General features: G+C 43.6%; 1 protein-coding gene and 1 long non-coding RNA gene across 4 annotated transcripts in view; one reads left to right on the forward strand and one right to left on the reverse strand.

The window, feature by feature from the left end:
- Window positions 1–754: 754 nt before the first annotated feature.
- LOC100910945 (uncharacterized) lies at window positions 755–18964 on the reverse strand. Its single transcript, NR_131086.1, has 3 exons — window positions 18816–18964; window positions 11906–12248; window positions 755–935 (listed from the first exon to the last, which is right to left on the reverse strand). It is a non-coding gene; the product is annotated as an uncharacterized LOC100910945 (long non-coding RNA).
- Tet1 (tet methylcytosine dioxygenase 1) overlaps window positions 4362–22547 on the forward strand; it is a 72793-nt gene continuing 54607 nt past the window's right edge. The window contains exons 1-2 of one of the 3 annotated variants that reach the window (XM_039099324.2): window positions 4362–6215; window positions 19655–19708. In XM_039099324.2, coding sequence (XP_038955252.1) covers window positions 4362–6215; window positions 19655–19708 — 1908 coding nt within the window. Of the gene's footprint in view, window positions 6216–18924; window positions 19088–19342; window positions 19434–19654; window positions 19709–22547 lie in introns of those variants that run through there. The other 2 variants (XM_063279662.1, XM_039099325.2) reach the window with 2 other exon arrangements.

Raw genomic sequence — 22547 nt, forward strand, 5'->3', positions numbered from 1 at the left:
TGCATTTCCCTGAGCAGCCTCTCAGTGTGCCCCAAGCTTTCACACTTCCTGAGGTAGTGAACTGTCTAGGAACAGCCGGCAATTGCTGTCCCCCCACCCCCTTCCTTTCGATGAAGAACCTAGTTGTAGGGAAACCAAGCCTGGTGGCAATTTTTTCAGAAAATGCTTTTAAGTCTTGTTTTTGTCTTTTGTTTTGTTTTTGCTTTTGTTTGTCCCCCCCCCCCCCCAGGAAAGCCTTTAAATTCTCTGGACCTGAAGTCAGTTTGCAAGTAGCTTTAGGCATGCAAATGACACTTGAGCACTGGTGGTAGCAGGAAAGATTGCAATGTTATTTCAAATTGTCGTGGTTTACTTAAAATAAGTGCAGCAGCTCAGGGGACTTCCAGAGATACAGAGAGAGGAGAGATACAGAGAGGGAGAGGAAGTCCCTGGATGGTGCCATCAATACTTTAATTTACGGACAACAGGTATTGGAAGCTAGCCTTTCATTTTTTAGATAAAGTGAATAAAAACTTATTTTTTATTTGCATACTTTGGTTTTTAAAGTTTTCATTACACTACTTAGTGTGCACACTACTGTGTACCAGTGTACTATGCATGCATTGTGCATGTACTATGCGTGTATGAACTGCTGGTGTTTGGAGGTCAGAGGACAGTTTATAGGAGTCATGTGTGTTCTACAAATCAAATGAAGGTTTTCAGACTTGGTTTCCCGAGACTTTACTCTGCTGGATTTTATAAAACAAAAATTTCCTTTTTTTTTCTTTTTTAAAAGATTTATTTATTTCATGTATGTGGATACACTGTCACTGTCCTCAGACACACCAGAAGAGGGCAGCAGATCTCATTACAGAGACACTATGTGGTTGCTGGGATTTGAACTCAGGACCTCTGGAAGAGCAGTCAGTGCTCTTATGCTGAGCCATCTCTTCAGCCTGCAAAACAAAATTTTAAGAGCTCTTAGGGGGAAGTTTTATAATATTCACATCACATTAGGCTACATAAATTTAAGCTATGGTGACACACACCCCTAATCCCAGCACTTGAATGAGGCTTTGAGGAGAAAAGGATTTTAAGTTCTAGGCCTACTTTGCCACTTAGCAAGATCCTGTCTTGGGTGGGGACAGCGGGGTGTGAAGGATTCAGTGGCAGAGAGCTTGCTTAGCTGGTTCCAGACTTTCCACGCCCCTCCCAATAGGCTTCTTGTCACAGATTTCCTTTTTGCTTTTGGAGACAGGGTTTCTCTGTGTAGCCTTGGCTGTCCTGGAACTTGCTCTGTAGACCAGACTGGCCTTGAACTCATGAAATCCAACTTTCTAACCCCTGACCCCCTGCTGGAATTAAATATCTGTGCCAATTCTGACTGATAGTTTATTTTGATTTTCCTACCAGGACAATAAGGATTCACAGGATGGTGTCAATTAAATACACCCCCCCCCCCGGCCTTGTTATATATTTATTAAGATGGGCATCAGGTATATTCTTATATCTGTATTGCAGAGATACCCAGATATATTCAATATATTCTAGGTTAGAGTAAATAAAACATTTAGAAATACTGCTGTTTTTGTTGTTGTTGTTTGTTGTTTGTTTTGGTGATGTCAGGCATTAAACCTAGGACTTCATACATTATGGGCAAGCTCCCCACCACTGAGCTGCATCCTCATAACTTTCTCCTGTCATTGTGAGGTAGGGGGACTCAGCTGGCTAGGAGCTCACCCTGGGTCTTGAATTCTTTATTTTCCTGCTTCAGCATCCCAAGTATTTGGGATTATAGGTCTGTACTGCCAAGCCTGAATGAAACTCAGTTTTCCAAAGACTAGTTCAGACTAATTTCCATTCCTCAGCCCCCATGTGGCTGAAGACAACTTTGATCATGATCTTCCTTCAGTTTTCGCCTTACAAGTAACGGAATTATTGGTGTATACCATCCACCATGGCATCTTTCTCTATTGTTTGGTTTGGAGACAGGATCTTTTACATAGCCCAGACTGTCTTAGAGGAGGTGTTGAACTCTGCTTTCTGACTGTTTGTAAAACAGGTTTCATGCTGTGAGTCTGTCTGGTCTATATCTCATGCTGTCCAGGCTAACCTTGGATCTTCTTCCTCAACGTTACCTCAGATTACCTGTTCGGGTTAGCGATGTCCACCACATCTGGGTTTTTGTCGTATTGTGTTTGTTTTGACATAGTCCTGGCTGGTTTGGAGCTTGCTTTGTAGTCCAAGCTTGCTTGAAACTCACCAATCTTATTGTCTGTGCCTCTGGAGTACACGTGTATACTGGGATTAATGGTGTATGACACCCCCACTGGCTGGACTTTTAATTCATTTAGTTTTATAAATTTAGTCTATAAATTTATTTTTTATATTGAGACAGAGTTTCTCTGTGTAGCCCTTGCTGTCCTGGAACGGCCTCAGAGTCTGTCTTCCAAGTGCTGGGATTAAAGACATGTGCCAGCACACCTGGCTCAATGATTATAAAATTAAAAATTAATCTTAGGACACCCTTGCTAATTAATCCATATTATTATAGACCTATTTAATATGAGCTACATTATATCTTTTGGTTTTTTTGTTCTCCCCCACAGTTTTCAAAAAGAATATCCCTTGGAGACACCTTAGTTTATCACAAAAGGTCATATTGCATCTGTGACTGCATGGTGATAAAGTTCAAGGGGCCCACAGTTTCTTCTGATTGTCTCTGAAACTTGCCTGCCTGTTTTAGTCACTTTTTTTCTCTATAGTTGGGATTTTAGGGGTCACTGACCTCTTTCAAAACCTGCTTTTAAAAAGGGGGGAAACTGTTGAGTTGTGAAAAGACCTGATCTTTGAATCCCCTTCACCTTCTCATTTCTTTGGCATTTCTTTTTCCTTTGCCACTTTTGCTTTGGATGCTAAACCATGAGCAGTAATTTAATTACATTTTGAGTTTCTAAAGCATTTCAATTAAAAGACAGAACTGACAAATCAATTTGTAAACTACTTTTAAAAGCAGATTCCAGGACACTGTTTGGCTTATCCAGATTACTGGTCCACAGTTGTGAATTTTAATTTTCTTTCCAGTAGTTAGATTATATGCTTCTATATGTTTTTTCTTTAAGATTTATTTATTATATATAAGTATACTGTAGCTGTCTTCAGACATACCAGAAGATACCATTGTGATAGATTAAAAAAAAAATACCTCGACACTGTTACATTTAGAGATAGAAATGGATGTAATTTCCTTTCTTTTTTCTTTTTTTTTTTTTTATAAATTATTTAATGTATATGAGTACACTGTAGCTGTCTTCAGACACACCAGAAGAGGGCATCAGATCTCATTAGAGATGGTTGTGAGCCACCATGTGGTTGCTGGGCATTGAACTCAGGAAGAGCAGTCAGTGCTCTTAACCACTGAGCCATCTTTCCAGCCCTGGATATAATTTTTTCATTGAAACAGTTAATAAAATAATTCTTGGTTTTCTGAAGACAGTTCTGGAACTGTATCTGTGGATGTGTGTACAGCATGTGGAAGTGCATAAACTTCTGGATTGGCCCCTGTATGGGTGCTGGGGAAGCACAAACCTGTGCAAGAAGCCTGCAACATTGAAAAGTTTACTAGACGTTCTGTGGTCTTTTAAATTTTAAGATACTTTGAGACAGTTTCTTTGTGTAGCCCTGGTTGTCCTGGAATTCTGTACACTACGGTGGCCTTGAATTCAGGGATCCACCTGCCTCTGCCTCCAAGTGCTGGAGTTAAAGGAGTGTGCCATCATCACCTTGCTAAAATTTGTGTTTATGCAAATGGGTGTTTGCCCATATATTTGTCTGTGTACCAAGTGCATGCCTGGTCCTAAAGAAGCAAGAAGAGGGCAGCAGTTAGCCTGGAACTGGAGTTAGAGTTTTGAGCCACCATGTGCATGCTGGGAATTGAGCCCAGGTCTACTGGAAGAACAGGCAATGCCCTTAATTTTGAGCTATCCCTTTTATTTGAGACAAGATGTGTACCCTAGATTCACTATTCAAACTCCTGATCATCCTACCTCTACCTAAATACCTAGCTAATGTTGTAACTCATGCAACTAACTCAGTCTCCCACAGCTGGGAGTATAAATTTGGACCACTCTGCCAAGCTAAATATAATCTGCACTTTTTCCTTTGGTAGTAAATATTCTTAGTTTTCTAGTAACTAATTTATTAGCAAGTATCTTTATAGTAAGTACAAAGGACTAATAATAATATTTGCTGTTGTTATTTTAGACCCACACCTCATGTGACCAAGCTTGGCAACATCTCCAGGTTCTCCTCAGAAGGAAGACTTCGCTGAGGACCAATGACTCTGTGTCCTACATCCTTCCAGCTTTTCCTGCTCTGCAGCCATGTCTCGGTCCCGCCCCACAAAGCCTTCCAAATCAGTCAAAACAAAGCTCCAGAAGAAGAGCAGCCAGATGAAGAAGAAGATATCAAAGCAGGCTGTCAAACATGGGGCATCAGGGAAGGCGCTGACCCCTGGAAAACTGAAGCAATTAATCAGAAGAAGAGATGGTAAGAAGGAAACGGAAGTCAAAACCCCCACACTGCCGCAGAGTCTTCTGACGAGAGCTGGGGCTGCCCGGTTGAATCAGGATCGAAACCAAGTTCTTTTTCAGAACCCAGAGTCCTTAACTTGCAATGGGTTTACAATGGCTCTTCGGAGAACCTCTCTTAGCTGGCGACTCTCCCAACGCCCAGTAGTCACACCCAAACCTAAGAAAGTGCCACCTTCAAAGAAGCAGTGTGTACATAATGTCCAGGATGATCCAGGGGTAAAGCACTCCGGAAATGATTCAGGCCCCAGCCAAGATGCTGTCATGTCTCCAGATACAGAAAACCTAACTGGTGAACAGAACATGTGTTTAGTTGAAGGCGAGAGCCAAGAGATAACCCAGTCTTGCTCTCAAACAGTAGAAGATTCCCAAAGCTGTATTTCTGAATATGGGAACCTTGAAGCCGGAATTTCTTGGTCACTGGAAGGGACACACAGTGAAGGACTACTCTCTCATCAGACATCTAATAATGTGAGCAATTCCCATCCGGGGTGTGCTCCATCGCCCCAAAGATCAACTTCTGAAGTTACCTCTGAGAAAAATGCCAGTGATCAGTTTGTAGACTTGTGCTCACCAGTAGAGTCTCCCAAGCTGTCTGATCCTTCTCAGAATCCTATGGGAAGCGAGCATAATTGCTTTCCTGACTCTAGTTTTAGGATCGTTCCTGAATTGGACCTTAAAACCTGCATGTCTCTTGATGAGTCTGTATATCCCACAGCTCTGATAAAATTCATCTTGGCAGGCTCACAGCCGGATGTCCTTGATACTAAGTCCGAAGAAGAAACCCTTAAAACTACCCCAGAAAAAGTGGGTAGCCACCCAAATCAAGTTGTGGATGCCACCTCTATCCTAGGACAGGCCTTTAGTACTCTCCCGCATCAGTGGGGATTTCCTGGTGCTAACTTAGTTCATAGTGAGACCCTGGCCAAGGGCTCAGTCTCACCAGAGGATCTTGGTGCTATTACTATGCTAAACCAACCAGAAACTCTGGGTATGGATATGGATGCTCCCCCGGACCTGCCTATCTTCCTTCCTATGCCTCCAAACACAGTTGCTACCTACAGTTGTCTTCTTTCAGGGCCTGAGCCCCACACCTCTGCTTCCTGTGGACTTGAAGTCCAAGGTGCTACCCCGATTTTAACTTTGGACTCAGGACACACTCCCCAACCCCCACAAAACTCTGAGTTAAGTTCAGTACCTCTGGTAATAGCTGCAAACAGTACACAAGCTGAGAAGCAGTTTGGTGCCAATCTTTTCCCAGCAAACATACAAGGGTTTACAATTGCCCCTGAGAATGAACTCCAGCATGCTCCATTAGATCTTACTCAGGGCTCTCATGCTGCTCCCAGCAAATTGGAAGGAGGGATTTCTCACGTTAGCATGACCAGCTCAGCTGATGATGTCAAAGCCACAATGATGTCTATGCCTGTTACACGAGCTAGTACCTCTTCTCTCCCATGTAAATCTATGCCACCAACTGTGGAGAGGAGGAAGCGCAAGGCCTGTGGGGTCTGTGAGCCGTGCCAGCAGAAGGCCAACTGTGGGGAATGCACCTACTGCAAGAACAGGAAGAATAGCCACCAGATCTGTAAGAAGAGGAAATGCGAGGTGCTCAAAAAGAAGCCAGAGGCCACCTCACGGGTACAGGTAAGAGCAGCCAAGGGCTGGGAGAATCTCCTTTGCTTGGTGCAGCATCAGCTCCTGCCCCATAAAATGTTGATCTCAGTATAAGAACTTGTGGATGGCATCTTGTGGTAGATTGATGCTGGGGATTGAATCTAGGGGTTCCCCCAAGCTCAGCATGTTACCATGATCTCTGGTTCTTCTGCATTGTTGGGTAGCTCAGAAACAATGAAGTTCTGAGCATACCTTCATGCATGTGGCACATAGGAACTCATGCAGATGCACATAGATAAGAATAAATCTTTTTTAACTTTGAAAAAAAAAGAGAGATGGCCAGCCAAAGAGATGGCTCAGTGGGAAAAGAAAGGTGCATGCTATGTCCCCAAGTCTGACAACCAGAGTAAGGCCTGGGGACTGGAAGAAAAGAACCAGCTCATGAAACTTCTCCATTGACTTCACCACGTGCATGTCCTTCACGGATTCTTGAGTGATTAGGGGTTACTATGAATTTGAGGCCAACCTGGACCACGTAGCAAGTTCCAGGGTAACCTGGGCTACAGAATGAACTCCCTTACTTCCAAGGAGATTGTGAACTTTTAACTGCTTTAGCCTTTTAACTTCTTTTTTTTTTTTTTTTTGGTTCTTTTTTTCGGAGCTGGGGACCGAACCCAGGGCCTTGCGCTTCCTAGGCAAGCGCTCTACCACTGAGCTAAATCCCCAGCCCCGCCTTTTAACTTCTTTAGAAGTCAGTTACCAGTCTTAAAATTCTGCTGCCTTCTTATCTGAGACTTTGAAAAGGGGTTAATTAGCCAGTCCTGTATTGATGGGCACTTAAAGGGTTTCTCCCAAGATGGATGACACGGGCACTTGTTTAACTCTGGCTTTCAGATGCTACACAGGAGGATTGCCTTGTGGTTGAGGCCACCTAGGTTATATTATAGCATGACCACTTCTAAAAATACCCAATTAGGGAAGGGTCTGGGCAGATAAAATGTTCAAATTTTATTTTCTATTTTTTGGAGGTAAAATCACATTGTTTTGACCAGGGGGGCTATACCTCCCACAGATCTATTTCTTATCTCCTGAGTGCTGGGATTAACAGTGTAGACTACTTCAACCAGGCAACAATGCTGATTGAAATCATACACACACACACACACACACACACCCAAAATATAGTCACAAAATGAAAATGAATAGGCTGGGTGGGCATGGTGGCATTAGTTTTTAGCCCTAGAACCTGGGAGGCAGAAGGCAGAGGCAGGCAGATTTCTGAAATTCAAGATAAACCTGGTCTAATGTAATGAGTTCCAGGACAGCCAACGCTAGAGAGAGAGAGAGAGAGAAAGAGAGAGAGAGAGAGAGAGAGAGAGAATGAGAATATAAAAAGATGAAATGATATAGTAAAAATGTATATGTGAAGCTTCTGTTAGCGATTAATATAGGGTATTCAAGAGGGTATCTGATTGCCCTCCATCCATCCCACACCCATCTGCTCCCTTCTGCCTTTGAGCTTCTTTGAGAAAGGGTCTCATATCCCAGACTGTCCCCATGATTGAAACCTTTTCTTTCGGGAGAAGGTTTATTTGTTTATTTGGCTTGCAGGGTAAAGTCCATCATCAGAAGTCAAGGAAGGAACTCACCTGGAGGCAGGAAAGGAAGCAGAAGCCACTGAGGAATGACGCTTACTGGCTTGCTCTTCCTGGAGTGCTCAGCCTACTTTCTGTTTTTTGTTTTAGTTTTTTGGTTTTTCAAGACAGGGTTTCTCTGTGTATGTAGCCCTGGCTGTCCTGGAGCTCACTCTGTAGACCAACTGGGTTTGAATTCACAGAGATCCACCGGCCTCTGTTTTCCCAGTGCTAGAATTAAAACCAGCTCATGTCTGCTTTCTTGTATTTCCCAGGAGGACCAGCCTGTGGGTGGCACTGCCCACAATGAGTGAGCTGTGTCCTTACTGAGGATCTTGAATTTCTATTTTTTATATATTCTGTGCTTTGGAGTTTTGTCCTTATGCATGTCTGTATAAGGGTGTCAGATGCCCTGGAACTTGAGTTACAGACAGTTGTGAGGTGCTCCTAGGGTGCCAGGAATTGAACTTGGGTCCTCTGAAAAAGCAGCAGTGTTCTTAACCATTGAGCCATCTCTTCAGTCCTGACCTTACTCTTCTCATGCCCCTTCCTTTTGAATTGCTTGGTATACTGTGGTGCCTGACTGAACTCTTGGACTTTTATTATTGATGGATCATAGTCTCTTGTTAGCATTATTTAATTTGAGGGATTGAATTGCATTGATTGAGGGTTGTTTACATAGTAAACATGTATTGTTTCAATGATCCCTATACCCCAAACCTCTCTTTTATGCTCAAATTATCTCAAAATTAGTCTATAAGTGCCTCTAGCCATTGTATTTCTTAGTGTGATGTTCTGTTGATATTGTGTGCTGTTTTTACTGCTCCAGATCCCAAGCCACCTGTTTAATAAAGGGGAATTCATTTGTTTTGGTGGAGAAAGGTAGCAGGAACCACTGCCTCAATGACAACCTTATTATAATCTTAGAAAATTGTCATTGGGCCAAGGAGGCAGCTCAGCTGGTAAAAAGGTGCTTGCCTTTACGTCTTGCAACCTGAGTGTTTTCTCTGGGACCCATGTGGTAGAGAGAGAGAAATCTGATCTCCATGTTTGCATCAGGATGAGCAAGAGAGCCTACCAAGAAATAAATGTAATGCATTTCAAGGAGCTGTTATTTAGTGTTTTGAGACAAGGGCTAATGGACTGCAGGCTGTCCTCAAACTTACTGGGTACCTAAAACCGGCCTTGAATTTCTGATCCTCCTACCTCCAGTTTTCAAGTGCTGGGTTAGGTAGGTCATGTCCCTTTTGCAATGTTTCACAAGACCATGTATGGGGTGGGGAACCAACCTGTAGTCTGGATAGCAGGTCAGTCAGGCCAGTAAGTGGTGTTCCTCCAGGGACTCTGCTTCAATCCCTGCACTGACTTCCTTGATTGTGATTGGACCATGCAAACCAATAAACCCTTTCCTCCCCTAAGCTGGTGTTGCTCTTTTATTACAATAAGAAAAAGCTAACAGGATAATTTGAAAAGTGTTAACATGTTATGCTTGGTCAGGTTAAGCAGCAGCATTCTGGCTTATATTGTAAATTGCTGGCTCAGGGCTGTCTGTCAGTCTGTGCATTTATTTATTTATTTGTTTGTTTGTTTATTTATTCTTTTAAAAATTTTACTTTTGTTGTTGTTGTTGTTGGTGGTTTGGATTGAGATAGGGTCTCACTGTGTAATCTTGTCTGGTGTGGGACCTACAGATCCCCCTGCCTTGGCCTTTTATATGCTTGAATTAGAGCTGTGTGCCACTGAAACTTACTGTAACTTCAGACTCTTCTGGAAATTGCTACACAGCTCAGATTTGTCTCACAATGACAAATGTTCCTGCCTCAGTCTGTTGAATATGGGAATTATAGTGACAGGCTAACGTGCCTGCCCAGAAATGTGCGTCTGATGGCCCAGGTCAGGAGCTTACAGTATGGTATGGTCCACCTATTAGACACTTCAGAAGTGTTTGGAACTCAGTTTATTTTACTTTCTGTGATGGGATTTGGGAGTGAGTCGGGTATCTCTTGGCCTTGCTCCTCAGAGTTTCACAACACTCAGTTTACGAAGTGTGTATGATGTACAAGTTTTTAAGATGGAAAAGTTTAGCTTGCCTCAGGTTTGAAGTTGAGGCAGAGAGGGACCCATTCTACCCAGTGGATTTTCTGTATTCATGCAAAGAACCGAGCACACATGCTTGTGCCTTGATCCCAGCTCTGGGGAGGTAGAGAGCTGGACACCCATGGCTAGCTGGCTACCCACTCTAACCAAATGGATGAGCTCCTGGTTCTGAAATACCCTGTTTCAAAAAACCAAGTCTCCAAAGGAACAGCTTTGTTTAGCTTGACCTTTTGCTCCCATGTGTGTACATATTCATACATAGGTGAACATGTACACCAAGTAACTCCACTCTCAGAAGCAGCCAGTTCTCGTCCTTTCTTTTTGTCTGTGCAGTAGAATTTTTCCTGACTGAGTATTTGTGAATGAGCGTTTGTTTCCACATGAAGCAGAATTCTCCTCATGGTGACATCTATGGCTTGTTTTTATTTCATATGTAAACTTAGTTTGTGGTCAAGTTTTTTTTTTTTATTGAAGAGCAAAAGTGGACTCGAGAACGGGAAGAAGTGGGGGGAATGCAGGACAGTGGATGGCTATAGCTAGCTGATCCAAGCCATGGAATGTTGGATGGAGTGACATAGGTTGCATGCAGCAAATATTCCTGCTGGCGTGTGTATATTTCTTTTTTTCTTTTCCGGAGCTGGGGACCGAACCCAGGGCCTTGTGCTTGCTAGGCAAGCGCTCTACCACTGAGCTAAATCCCCAACCCGTGTATATTTCTTTTTAGAGAGCTAATTTGCATCTACAGATGGCAAGATTTGTTTACTAGGTATCAGAAATGTCAAGATTTGCTCCTTTTTCTGTATGTGAGTGTTTTGTCTGTATGTAAATAAGTACACTTTATGGTGCCCACAGAAGTCAGAAGGAGGCTGTAGATACAGAAAGCCAGGAGCCACTGCATGGGCGCTGAAAATGAAACCCAGGTCCTTAGCACATGTAGCAAATGCTCTAATCAACCTAGCTGGGTGTGCCAGTGCACACGTTAGTTAGTCTCAGTACTTCTGAAGCAGAGGCAGGTGGATCTCTGAGTTCGAGGCCAGCCTGGTCTACAGAGTGAGTTCCATTATAACCAGGGCTACACAGAGAAACCCTGTCTCTTTATTTAAAACAAAACGCAACAACAACAACAACAACAACAACAAAACCCAACAACCATGCTAAGGACACTGGAGTAAGCCTGTGATCCTAGCGCCTGGAAAGTGAAGACACGAGTTCAAAGTCATCTCTGGCTACGTAGAAAGCTAGCCTGAACTATAGGAGATCCTGCCTTAGAAACAAATCAAGGAAGAAAAAATAGAAAATCATAATGATAATGATAATAATAAAGAACCCATACCTGAAGACTGTTTTCATTCCTAGCTAACCATATAACTTCGAACAATATTTTAGATTTTGGCTTGCCACACAAAACTGGACACAGAAATGGGAGAGGAGGCAGCAAGCACAATGGGGTCTCTATGGCCCAATGCAAGACTCGGGCTTACTCTCTCAGGTAGGGTCTCGTAGCCCAGGCTGGCCCCAGACTTGCAGTGTAGCTGAGGATGACCTTGAACTTCTTTCTCATCCTCCTGCCTCCACCTCTGTATTGGATTCTAGATATATACCAACATGTGTTTGCTGTGACTGGGAACTTGGGATCTGTGCATGTTAGACAAGCAGTCTGCCAATTGTTACACTACACTCAATTCTGTTGTGGTAAAGTCTGACATGTTTGTAGTGGCAGGGAACTGAAAGTAACAGACTAATTTACTGAAGAGATTTCTGAAGGATTCGCAGGGTAGACCAAGACAGTTTTAGTTTCTTCACAGTGCCATCTTATCAACAAGTCTTGTGTGTGTGTGTGTGTAACAGAGAGGTCATAGCATGTTGTGAGCATCATAACCCTTTTATGGAGGTTAGAGGATGAAAGAGAGACAGATAGATAGACAGTCCATAGCTTGTTCTTAGCATCAGAGTTCATATGTCAACCTTCGGGTGAGTCTGTTGTATTACCTTTCACCTGCTGTGCCATGTCCAGCGCTGTCTGATTTGTACTCCACAGTATGGTATCTTGCTGCTCTGTTGGGGATTTTCAGTTTTGAGGCTCCCAGCATTGCCCAGGCCTGCAAGCTTCCTGCACAGCTGTGTCTCTGGGGTTCCCAGCGCCTGACTTTCACTATAATTTTGTTTCACATTTTGATAACATGACGATTATGGTGTTGTTCCTTATCCTGGGCTGTGGTGATCTTTTGCCCTTCTTCTGAAATGATTTCATGCCAGCACGTGACGTGATTGTAATCTTAGTACCCAGGAGGATTGGTGGCAGAACCAGTTAAGCTCATGACTTCAAAACCACCTGGGTGACACAGAGAACATACACCTCATTAGATACAGTTTTCACCTTCCATGTCCTACTACTATTATTATTGCTATTATTATTTTTTCAAGAGGGTTTTTTATCTATTTATTTTTTGTAGACTTTGTTGTTCTAAACTTGGTCTGTAGATCAGGCTGGCCTTAAATCCCACCTGCTTCTGTATCCCAGGTCCTGGGGATAAAGGCCCATGCTGCTACCACATGGTTGCCTTTTCAGTTTTAATTAACTTTATTTTTATTTTATCTAGTCCTTCCCTCATGGTTGTTCTTGTTGAATCTTTTTCATCCAGAATTATCACGTGAAATGAAAATGTCATATGAATGCTTCACTTCAGTGGCAAGTTTGTGGGGCTAGGAGTCTTTTCTCCCTCCTCATTCCTTCTGCACTGGGCCTGGTATGTGGTGGGTACTATATAGATGTTGTTTGAATTTGGTGACCATAGTGTGGAACTCTGTGTGTGTGTGTGTGTGTGTGTGTGTGTGTGTGTGTGTGTGTGTGTATTTTTACTTTTTGCACTATTTTGGGAATAATTCCAAAATATTTGGAAAGGGTCTCACTATGTGTGGCTGGCTGGCCTGGATAGATCAGAACAGCTTGTGACTCAGGCTTCTCAAATCAGTCTCTGAAGTTCTGGGATTTACAGGTGCGTCCCGTGTCTTGGAATAGGTGATGATTTGGGCATTGAGTATTGGTTGGGTCTCTAGTGTTGCATCGGACTCTTGACACAACATCCCATCTTACAGCAGTCTTGGAAAGACTTTTTGCCTCCAGCTAGTGAAGTAATACCTACACTGGGACACAGAGGCCAGATGACTTGCCTAAGGCTGTAGATGATTGGGAATCAGGATGTGGGCTGGGAGGTCCGCTTATCTATCCACCATCTTGATGAACTTCAGTGACAGTAAGCAGAATAGGTGGGGGAGGAGAAGAAACCAGCAGCGGCCTGGTTGAGGGATGGTCATTGAAGATGTATGGGAATCATAAATTCCCTTTTAGGTATAAAAGATACTTCACTTGCTTCACTGAATTTGTGTTTACATGCTTGCTTAGAGAACAGATATCAGCAGGAATGTCTTCCTCCTAGCCCACGTGGTCCTGTCATGGCTGCCTCCCCAGTGATTACAGCCACAGGGGCTTTTTACTTAAAAGCGGTAGCATTCAGCATTCACTCTGGAGTCTCAAGGTAACTAGGTGAACATTCTTCTATGAAAAATCTACATCTCCAGGCTTCCAGCAATCTTGCTACCAGATTTATCCAGGACTTGCAGAGGACATAGATTTTATTTTCTCACCTGAAGACAAAGGTTTCTCTATGTATTCTTTTATCAACTACCCATCTGGCTGAGATGTGTGTGTGTGTGTGTGTGTGTGTGTGTGTGTGTGTGTTTGAGTGCCCATAGTGTAAATGTGTGTATGTGAGAGAGTGTGAGCAGGAGCCCTAACCCTGTGCCCACATTCGTGTGTGTGGAAGCAGAGGACAACCAACCCCATGTTCTCAGGTTATATCTACCTCTAAGGTTTTGTTTTATTTTTGTCAAGACAGGGTTTTTCTGTGTAGCCCCTGCTGTCCTAGAACTTGCTTTGTAGACCAGGCTGGCCTTGAACTTGGAGAAGTACCTGCTTCTGACTCCAGAGTGCTGGGATTAAAGGCGTGCACCCCACTGCTCAGCATGGACACAGAATATTGAGTTGTAGTTGCTCATTACATTGTTCGCTTATACTTAACTTTATTAATTATGGACAGTCATAATTCTCCAATGACATAATTTACGCCAGCTACAAGTCAGAGGCACTCAATTTAATAATGGCATCGGTGTGGTGTGGGCCTTCCCAAGGACTTACTGTCTTGGTTAAGACAACATTATCCTCAACATTCAAGATGACAAGGCTGGCGTATTGTACAGAGCCAGTCTCATGTCTCAAAAAACAAAGCAGGAGAAATTACCCATGCTAACGGTATCACAGGACTGGAGCCATGATTCCTTGCTGCTCTTGCAGTGGACCTGGGTTCCAAGCGACCACAAGGCATCCCCAGTTCAGTTCCAGAGGAATCTAAACCTCTATTACTGATCTCTACAAGGCACCAGGCACACATGTGGTGCATAGATTCGACGTGCAAGCAAAGCACATATATAAAACACTGTTCAATTTTTTTCATAACTAGGCAATTTTTAGAATTTACATGAAGCTCTTGGGATCATGCTGGCTTTGTGGATGTTCTCCCCCACCCCAGGGCCTGACATAGCCATTCAACCAGACTCCGTTATCCTTTACCATGGCCTGTGACAAACTAACTCAGGTTTATTTTCTTGTTGAGGCAAGCCCTTTGCCCTTGACACCTACAAGCTACCTCTGAAGGCTTTGCATTGCAAAATCCTAAGGTTTTGAATCACCCTTCCAGGTCCAGAAATGGAGCAAGTGGGAAAGCTGGTTTCTGTGGAGTAAAAAAGGCCCCCGCCCAGACAGGGTTCCTCTGTATATCTCTAGCTACTCTGGAACTCCAGAGATCTGTCTGCCTCCTGAATGCTGGAATTAGAAGCATGTACCACTGCCACGCAGCTGTCAACGAACTTTTTATTGAGAGTTTAGCTGTGTGGCCTAGGTTGGCCATCAAACCCTCAGAGAAATGAGTGTTTTTAAATTTTATTTTATTTTATTTTATTTTTTTTTGGTTCTTTTTTTCGGAGCTGGGGACCGAACCCAGGGCCTTGCGCTTCCTAGGTAAGCGCTCTACCACTGAGCTAAATCCCCAGCCCCTAAATTTTATTTTAATATGTATTACTATTGTTATTTTCTGTATGGATGTATCTGTGTGTGTTTGGATGCCTGGAGGCCAGAAAGGGAGGGGGAGGGCTCAGACTCCCTGGAACTGAGTAACAGGCAGGTGGTTGTTAGCAGTCTGCAGTAGAGTAGATGCAGGGAACCAAAACTCATGTTCCAGAGCAGCAAGCCATATCTTTAAACAATATTAGCTGGATAATAAGTTTTTGGAACCCTGCCATAGAGCATAGCATTTCTAGACCTACCGTAGGAAGTGTTTCATGATATAGGCTCAATAATATATTTAATCTAGGTTAGCAACCTGGATTCACTATGTGGCAAAGGGTGGACTCTAATTTGCAATCCTCTGACCCCAATGTTGAGAATAAAGGCCTGAGCCAATTCCAGGCTTCTCTCTCTCTAACATGCCCCCCCCCCCCACCCCTAACCCCAACAGCTGTCATTCTTTTCTGGGGTGGGGGGGCGGCATGCTGAGACAAAGTTACACTGTATCTGTGATCTGTGTCTGTCCTGGAACTTGCTACATAGACCAGGTTGTGGCCTCGATCTTGGAGATCCCCCTGCCTGTCAAATCATGGAATTAAAGGTGTGAGCTATCTTAATTTGCCTAGCAAAAAACTGCAGTTCTTTTTTGTTTTCTGAGACAGCGTTTCTCTGTGTATCCCTAAGTGTTCTGAAGCTTTCTCTGCAGTCCAGGCTGGCTTTAAATTCAAATCCACCTGTTTCTGCCTCTTGGCTGATTTATTTTTAAATATGGGCATGTGCAGGGCCGGAGAGATGGCTCAGGTTCACTGGCTCACTGGCTGCTCTTCCAGAGGTCCTGAGTTCAATTCCCAGTGCCCACGTGGGGCTCATGACCATCTCTAATCTATAGTAGGATCTAATACCCTCTTTTGGTTTACATGTAGCAGAACATTCATATACATAAAATTGAAAAATATGTGCACACTTGTGTGCATGTACAGGAAAAGCATGGGCTCTTAAGCACTGAACCTTCTTTCTGGCCTCTGGAACCTTTGGCCTCTTGTACCTTCTGATCTATGTTATTAAAAGTCCAGTGTTATCTAAGTTCCCAACTGAGCCTGTCAAGTCTTCGATACGTAGGCACTGGAACAGACTGTAATGGGAACAGACTCCCTAACTCTGAGCCTGTGTGCACCATCATTCTGTCCCAGTGCTTGATACAGGGTGTCAGTGTAGCTCTTTCATTAACTACCCATCTGGCTGAGATGAGCTTTGCATTTTACTTAGTAACTTATTTTGCAGAATAGTGTGTGCTTCCACATTCCCTGAGGTCACCAAGTGTAATGTTGTGTGGGTTTACAAGTATCTCTGAGCATGATTTATTTTGTGGCTGTTACAGGTAATACATTGATTTAAAATATAATCATAACATAATTAAATGTTTTGTGTCATGGTAACTTTGCTAAATATTGAGCAATCAAAGGAAAAGATACTGCTTTCTACAAGTACGTGCATATATCTAAGGGAGGAGGCACAATCTCTGGGAGAAAGTTGTGGAACTAAAAAAAGGGGTGGGAGCGCCCTGGGTAACTGACTGGTGGGGTTACACACTGGCATGGTCACAGGCAGGCCCTTGAGAAAATAGGGTCCTTGAGGTAGCTCAGAGGGTTAAGAAAGGCTAGGTTTGATCCCTAGGACTGACTCTTAATGGTGGGAGATGATTTTAACTCCCCAAACTAATCCCCCTTGAGCTCCATATGTTATGGAGAGTGTACCCATTATAAACACAGGCACACAAAAACAAAGCAAGCAAACAAACAAAAAACCATAAAATAAAAAAGAATTGGGATGTCCTTCAAAGTTGACAGTGTCAGCCAAAAGATGGATAAGTGTGGTCCACTGGGACACCAGTCCTCCGCTCTGAATAGACGTGACCTGAGCAGACACAGACGTGGCTATGCATTTTCAGTTACTTCTTGGTAAATTTGGTTCTCCACAGAGCCCCCCCAATCCCAACCTCTAAGACAGGATCTCACTGTATAGACAAGGCTGTCCTCAAACTCACATGGATCTATCTGCCTGCCTCCTGAGTGCTGGGATTAAGGTGTGGGCCACTACTTCTGGGTCCACAGCAGTTTGCTGTATTTGCATTGGTGTTATGGTTAAGTCAGATTCCCTTGATTTTGGTATAAATATTTAACAAAGCTATTGGGTATGTGTAGCTATTAGGTAGGGTATGTGCACCTTTCTTCTTTGCCTTTCTCTCTCTCTCTCTCTCTCTCTCTCTCTCTCTCTCTCTCTCTCTCTCTCTTTGAGATAGACTCTTAAATATAGCTATGACTAGCCTTGCTATATGTCCGAGGCTGGCCTTGAACTCATTACAGTGCCCCTGCCCCAGTCTCCCTTGGGTGCTGCAATTGCAGGCATGGACATGTTTTTGTTTGGTGTGTAATTATTTGAAGGGAGGGTCTCTCTCTAGCTGATTTTCCTACCTCAACCTCCAGAGTAGTAACAGTTAGTCAACTCATCATCAGGTCTAGCTTCAGCAGTTCCATCCCGTCCCTTGCGAATTAATTAATTAAAATCTTGTACATGGCAGGGCAGTCTGGAGGATGACATACAGAGGGAAATCTGGGAACAGGGGAGTATGTAGTTCATTAGTAGAAAGCACTTGCTTAGCATCAAGAGTACCTAGGACCAAGCGGACGTACTAATAAATAACAAAATAAATGGGAAAACCAATGCTGTACAGGAAAGAGGGCTTTCGTGGCAGCCTAAAAACCTCAGAAGGGAGGGTGATGAAACACAGGCCTTCCGGCCCTCACTCTATTCTGAGTTCTGGTTGTGGGAATCTGTTCTGAATCCAACTGCAAGTGGAAAACCCATTTTTGGCCTCACAGCCAGGCAAGCCATCCTGCCAATCCTGCAAATGAACTGCAGAAACTTTGGCCCCAGGAGGCAGGAGCTTGGGCTTGCTTCCCAAGATCTGTGCAGCTGTCAAGGTGGCTGTGATGGGCTGTGAGCAGTCCCTGTACAGTTTTTTGGCAGTGACCTTGGGCCAGCCCAGTTTGCCACAGCTACTCTGGTCCTCTGCCACTAGTCTTTACAGCAAACGCAAAGGAGCTAACAGGAGGGAGACTGCTCTTGGTCCTGCCTTTCCTGGAGTCTGGCAGGTGTCATGTGGTGCCAGCTCCCTAAGTCACTGAGTATGGGTGCAGTCCAGGGGTGTGTGTGTGTGTGAGAGAGAGAGAGAGAGAGAGATCGAGCTAGCAAGTGCACTGATGTTCAATCCCAGGCTCATAAGCCTCAACCTGGGGAGGCTTGAGAAGAGAGGCTTGGTTGCAGTTGATGATCTTGGGAGGAGAGGAGACAGAAAATACCCCCACCCCCAAAGGTTCGGGTTGGAGTCTGCCTTCTGGTAAGGCGTGGATTTTTTTGGGCACTGAAGGTCATCGGCTTACATACAGTCTTCCATGTCTATAGTCACCGAGAGTGTGGCGAGTGTATTTTGAAAGCTCCACCCCCTCTCCTGTCCACATCCTGTCCTTTTTTTTTTTTTTTTTTTTTTTTTTTTGCTTCTAAGTGGCTGATTGTCATTTTGCAGTCCGACTTTGTCGTTGGACATTTATTGACAGAAATCAAATCGCTGTTTCTAGGCCAAGCGCCGGCTGCACCGAGGTGTGGTTCCCAGGAATGAGACACGCAGCCCAACAGCTGAGCCTGTGCTGTCCTCACTTAACCTCCCTGCCTTCAATATCGCCAATATTTAGCTTTGCCTTATAAAGTCAAAATGCACAATACCTTCCAGAGTTGTTGTGAGCCCCGATGCCCCCTTTGGCTCAGGGCTATCTCCTGCCCGGTGATACAGAGTAGCGCGCCCCTCCCGGCGCGGACCTGCCCTGGTGCCACCCAGAGGTTCCTGCTTAGGGAGACTCCGCCATCGATCCGATGGTGGCGACCTGGGGGATTTGAGAACATTGTCTTTTGCCGAAGCCTCCTGTGATTTCAGTGGCGGCGACCAGATCCTCTGCAGAGAACTCCATGTCGCAGCTTGTGGCTGCCTGTGTCCTGTGGTGAGAGCCCAGCCTCACAGGAGATCCTTTGTCTGGGATAGTGCTAGGCTGCGAAGATCACTTTGGAGTCTCTAAGCTCTGCCTTGCCATTGGCTGCACTCTTTGTGGGGCTGTTTTTGCAAAAGGCATGCCCAGCACGTCTACAGTGCTGGCAGGCCAGGACTGCCTTTAAACACCATGATAATGATACCAAAAGCAGTTTGCAGAGCTGCTCTCTGTGGAGGCTTCCTCTGCAGAAGCAGGCAAGATGGCTACCTCGTGGGCTTCGCTGTGAAGAATGCAGAGGCTAATTAAGACAGACTTTTAGGGGGAAAGGGGCATTTCCCTCCATCTTTATTTATGCAAGGTTGTTGGTTGTTTTTCTTTCCAGTGACTTTTAAAGTATACATTTTACATAAGCTCTTCAGGGTCTGACTAACATGTTGATGGTATTAAATGGTATAAGTAGTTTTTACAGAGAAGTAACAAAATTTTTGGCGGGGGTGGGGGGAAGGGTGGGAGCTGATATATAGATTTTTTAAATGGAGGCTCACATTTTAATTTTACTTTTTTTTTTTTAAATTTTAGGTTACAAAAGAAAACAAGAGGCCCCAGAGGGAAAAGAAGCCCAAAGTTTTAAAGGTAATCAGCTCTTGATGAAATGATATATGTATTTTTCCATTTTATACAGTGTTTTTCTGTCATCTGAGGGTGCATTTACAGTATAGTGGATTTGAATTCTCCCAGGTTGTCAGTGGTTACATGAATTTTCACTCAGCCAGAGTTGCTCTTGCCCCCTCCTCCCCCTTACGGTCCACATTAGCATCCTTTATTTGCAGCTTCTTATAAATGTTGCACAGAGGAAAAGTTTATATGCAAAGTGTTGAATAATCCCTTCTCTCCAGCTTCCTTTGTGCCACCTGCATCTGTGTTCTGCACCCTGTGGACATCAGCTCCACGGTAGAGAAGTTGGCAGCTATGATTGGTTGTGATTAAAAAAATTTTTTTTAAACAACCAGAAAATACTATTGTAAAATCTGATATGTCATTTTCCCGAGAGTGGGGGGAGGGGAGATGACCTTAGAGGTTTTAGTTCAACTTCAAGTGCGTTGAGACCTTACAGTTAAACTCTAATTGCTCAATGTGAAGTGCTCACTATGCTATATTTAATTTTGGCTGCCATAGACTTAAGTAATCAGCATGTTTTATTTACTTTGTATAGATTGCAAGCTGAGAGTTCAGCATAACCTGATTTGGTTGTTAGCTCAGGATCTGTTTGCAGTTTTGTTATGGTATGGAAGAGTTAATTTAAAAGCCCATGGCCTCACAAGAAGTTCAAGGCTAGCCTTAGCCTTGAAACTGCTCACAGGTTTAAGATTTCAAGCTTTACACTACAATACTGTAAATGTCAGCAATCGTTTTCATTATAGAGGAAATATTAAGGAGCAGAACCACCTGTCTACAGTATTGTTCTATGTGTATAATGTAAAAGGATTTAAATGTAATTATAGCTCTGTGTCTGTAAATAAAGTTTTAGCCCTCCAGCGTGCTGAACTGTGGCAGATTCTGATTTCATTTGCTGCCCCCATTGTGTGACTTTTTTTTTTTTCTTTTTTTTCCGGAGCTGAGGACTGAACCCAGGGCCTTGCGCTTGCTAGGCAAGCGCTCTACCACTGAGCTAAATCCCCAACCCCCATTGTGTGACTTTTAAATGCTGGCACTGAGAGCTGGGCATTGCCTTGCTTGCTGGTTTCACTGACCACCTTGAGGTTTCTGTTTCCTGTGTGCACACAGCAAGGGCAAGATCATTTATTCATCAAAGAAGAAGTGCTTACTGGAAATTGACCACAGAGTCAGCAAAGTGGTAGGCTCTGTGGAATGAGCATGACTGTTTGGCATGCATTTTCCTGAGGCCTGGGTAAATCAAGTAGGGGTTGTATGTAGGGTGCATTAAACCAATTTATGTTTTTCTTCATCTGATCCATCCATTGGTAACCTTTTATATCTCCCAACTGTAGACCATCACCTACTTAAATCCCCGTATTGCCTGAAATCCTAACACTTGGGAGGTAGAAACTGAAGGATTAGGCATTCAGGGTTAGCTTCAGCTACATAGTGAGTTTGAGGATAGCCTGGGTTACTTGAGGCCCAGCCTTAAAACCACAAAGAAGCTGTTTTAGTCTTACTGTTGTAAATGACTCATAAATGGGTAGGTATGTGTACATGCACACTCATACGCACACTGTGAGTTTAAATACCCCTGTAAGACACAGACTGTGCAGAACTAATCATAGATTGGGCTGGGGGTGGGGGATTCTATGTTTTGTTAGTCTGTGTGTCTCCTGTCACCTGTTGCCTGTCAGAAGTAAATGCAGCATGTTTCTTTGGGGACTGACTGTGACCCTGTGATAGCCTAATTTCTTCTGTCCCAGCAAGCAGGATTGAATTCTTGCTTACGATGAGCTGTCTGTATTTGGTGTCTGTTGAAAAATAGGGATTTTTTTTTTAATAGAATAAAAGTGGTTCTTTGTGTAGGGGTAAGTTTCAGCTTTTTTTTTTTTTTTTTCTTTTTCTTGGAGCTGGGGACCGAACTCAGGGCCTTGGGCTTGCTAGGCAAGTGCTCTACCACTGAGCTTAATCCCCAACCCTAGGGGTAAGTTTCAAATCAGGATTTCTCTATGTATCCCTGACTTTCCTTGAACCAGGCTGGCCTCAAACTTAGGCCCACCTTCTACTATCACCCAAGTGTTGAGACTAAAGACATGTGCCACCACCATCTGGCTGGAAAGGGTATTTCTTATATATTTTTGTGTATGTGCAAATGAGTGTAGGTATACAGGGCCTCCAGAGGAGGGCAGCAAATCTCAAGCCCTGCATTTACAAGTGGTTCTGAGTCACCCTGACACTGTTAAAGGGGAGAGTAGCAAGTGCCCTAGCTTAGGAATGAAAGGTGTTCACCACAACAGCATTTTTTTTTATTGTTGTTATTGTTGTTTTGTTTGATTTTTGTTTTGTTTTTGTTCTGTGCTTTAAGACATAGTTCTCACCATGTAGCACAGGGAGGCCTGGGAAGTGGCTCTCTTACCTCAAGCTCCAGATATTCTTGTCTCAAACTTCTAAATGCAGAATTTCCAACATGAGCCAATATTTATAGCCAAAATAAATGTGTTTAATGCTGGGATTTTTTTTTTTTTTTAAATTTTAGATACTTTTAAAGTATTTTGACAATTTTCGATCCTATTAATTTTTTAGTATCCTGTCATGGGTATATTCACACACAAAGATGAAAATTTTAAAACTTAAAAAGAAAGCGTGGGGACTGGAGAGATGGCTCAGCGGTTAAGAGCACTGACTGCTCTTCCAGAGGTCCTGAGTTCAAATCTCAGCAACCACATGGTAGCTCACAACCATCTGTAATGAGATCTGATGCCCTCTTCTGGTGTCTGAAGACAGCTACAGTGTACATATATAATAAATAAAT

The sequence above is a fragment of the Rattus norvegicus genome, chromosome 20, assembly GCF_036323735.1.
Source record: "Rattus norvegicus strain BN/NHsdMcwi chromosome 20, GRCr8, whole genome shotgun sequence".
NCBI classification, from domain to species: domain Eukaryota; kingdom Metazoa; phylum Chordata; class Mammalia; order Rodentia; family Muridae; genus Rattus; species Rattus norvegicus.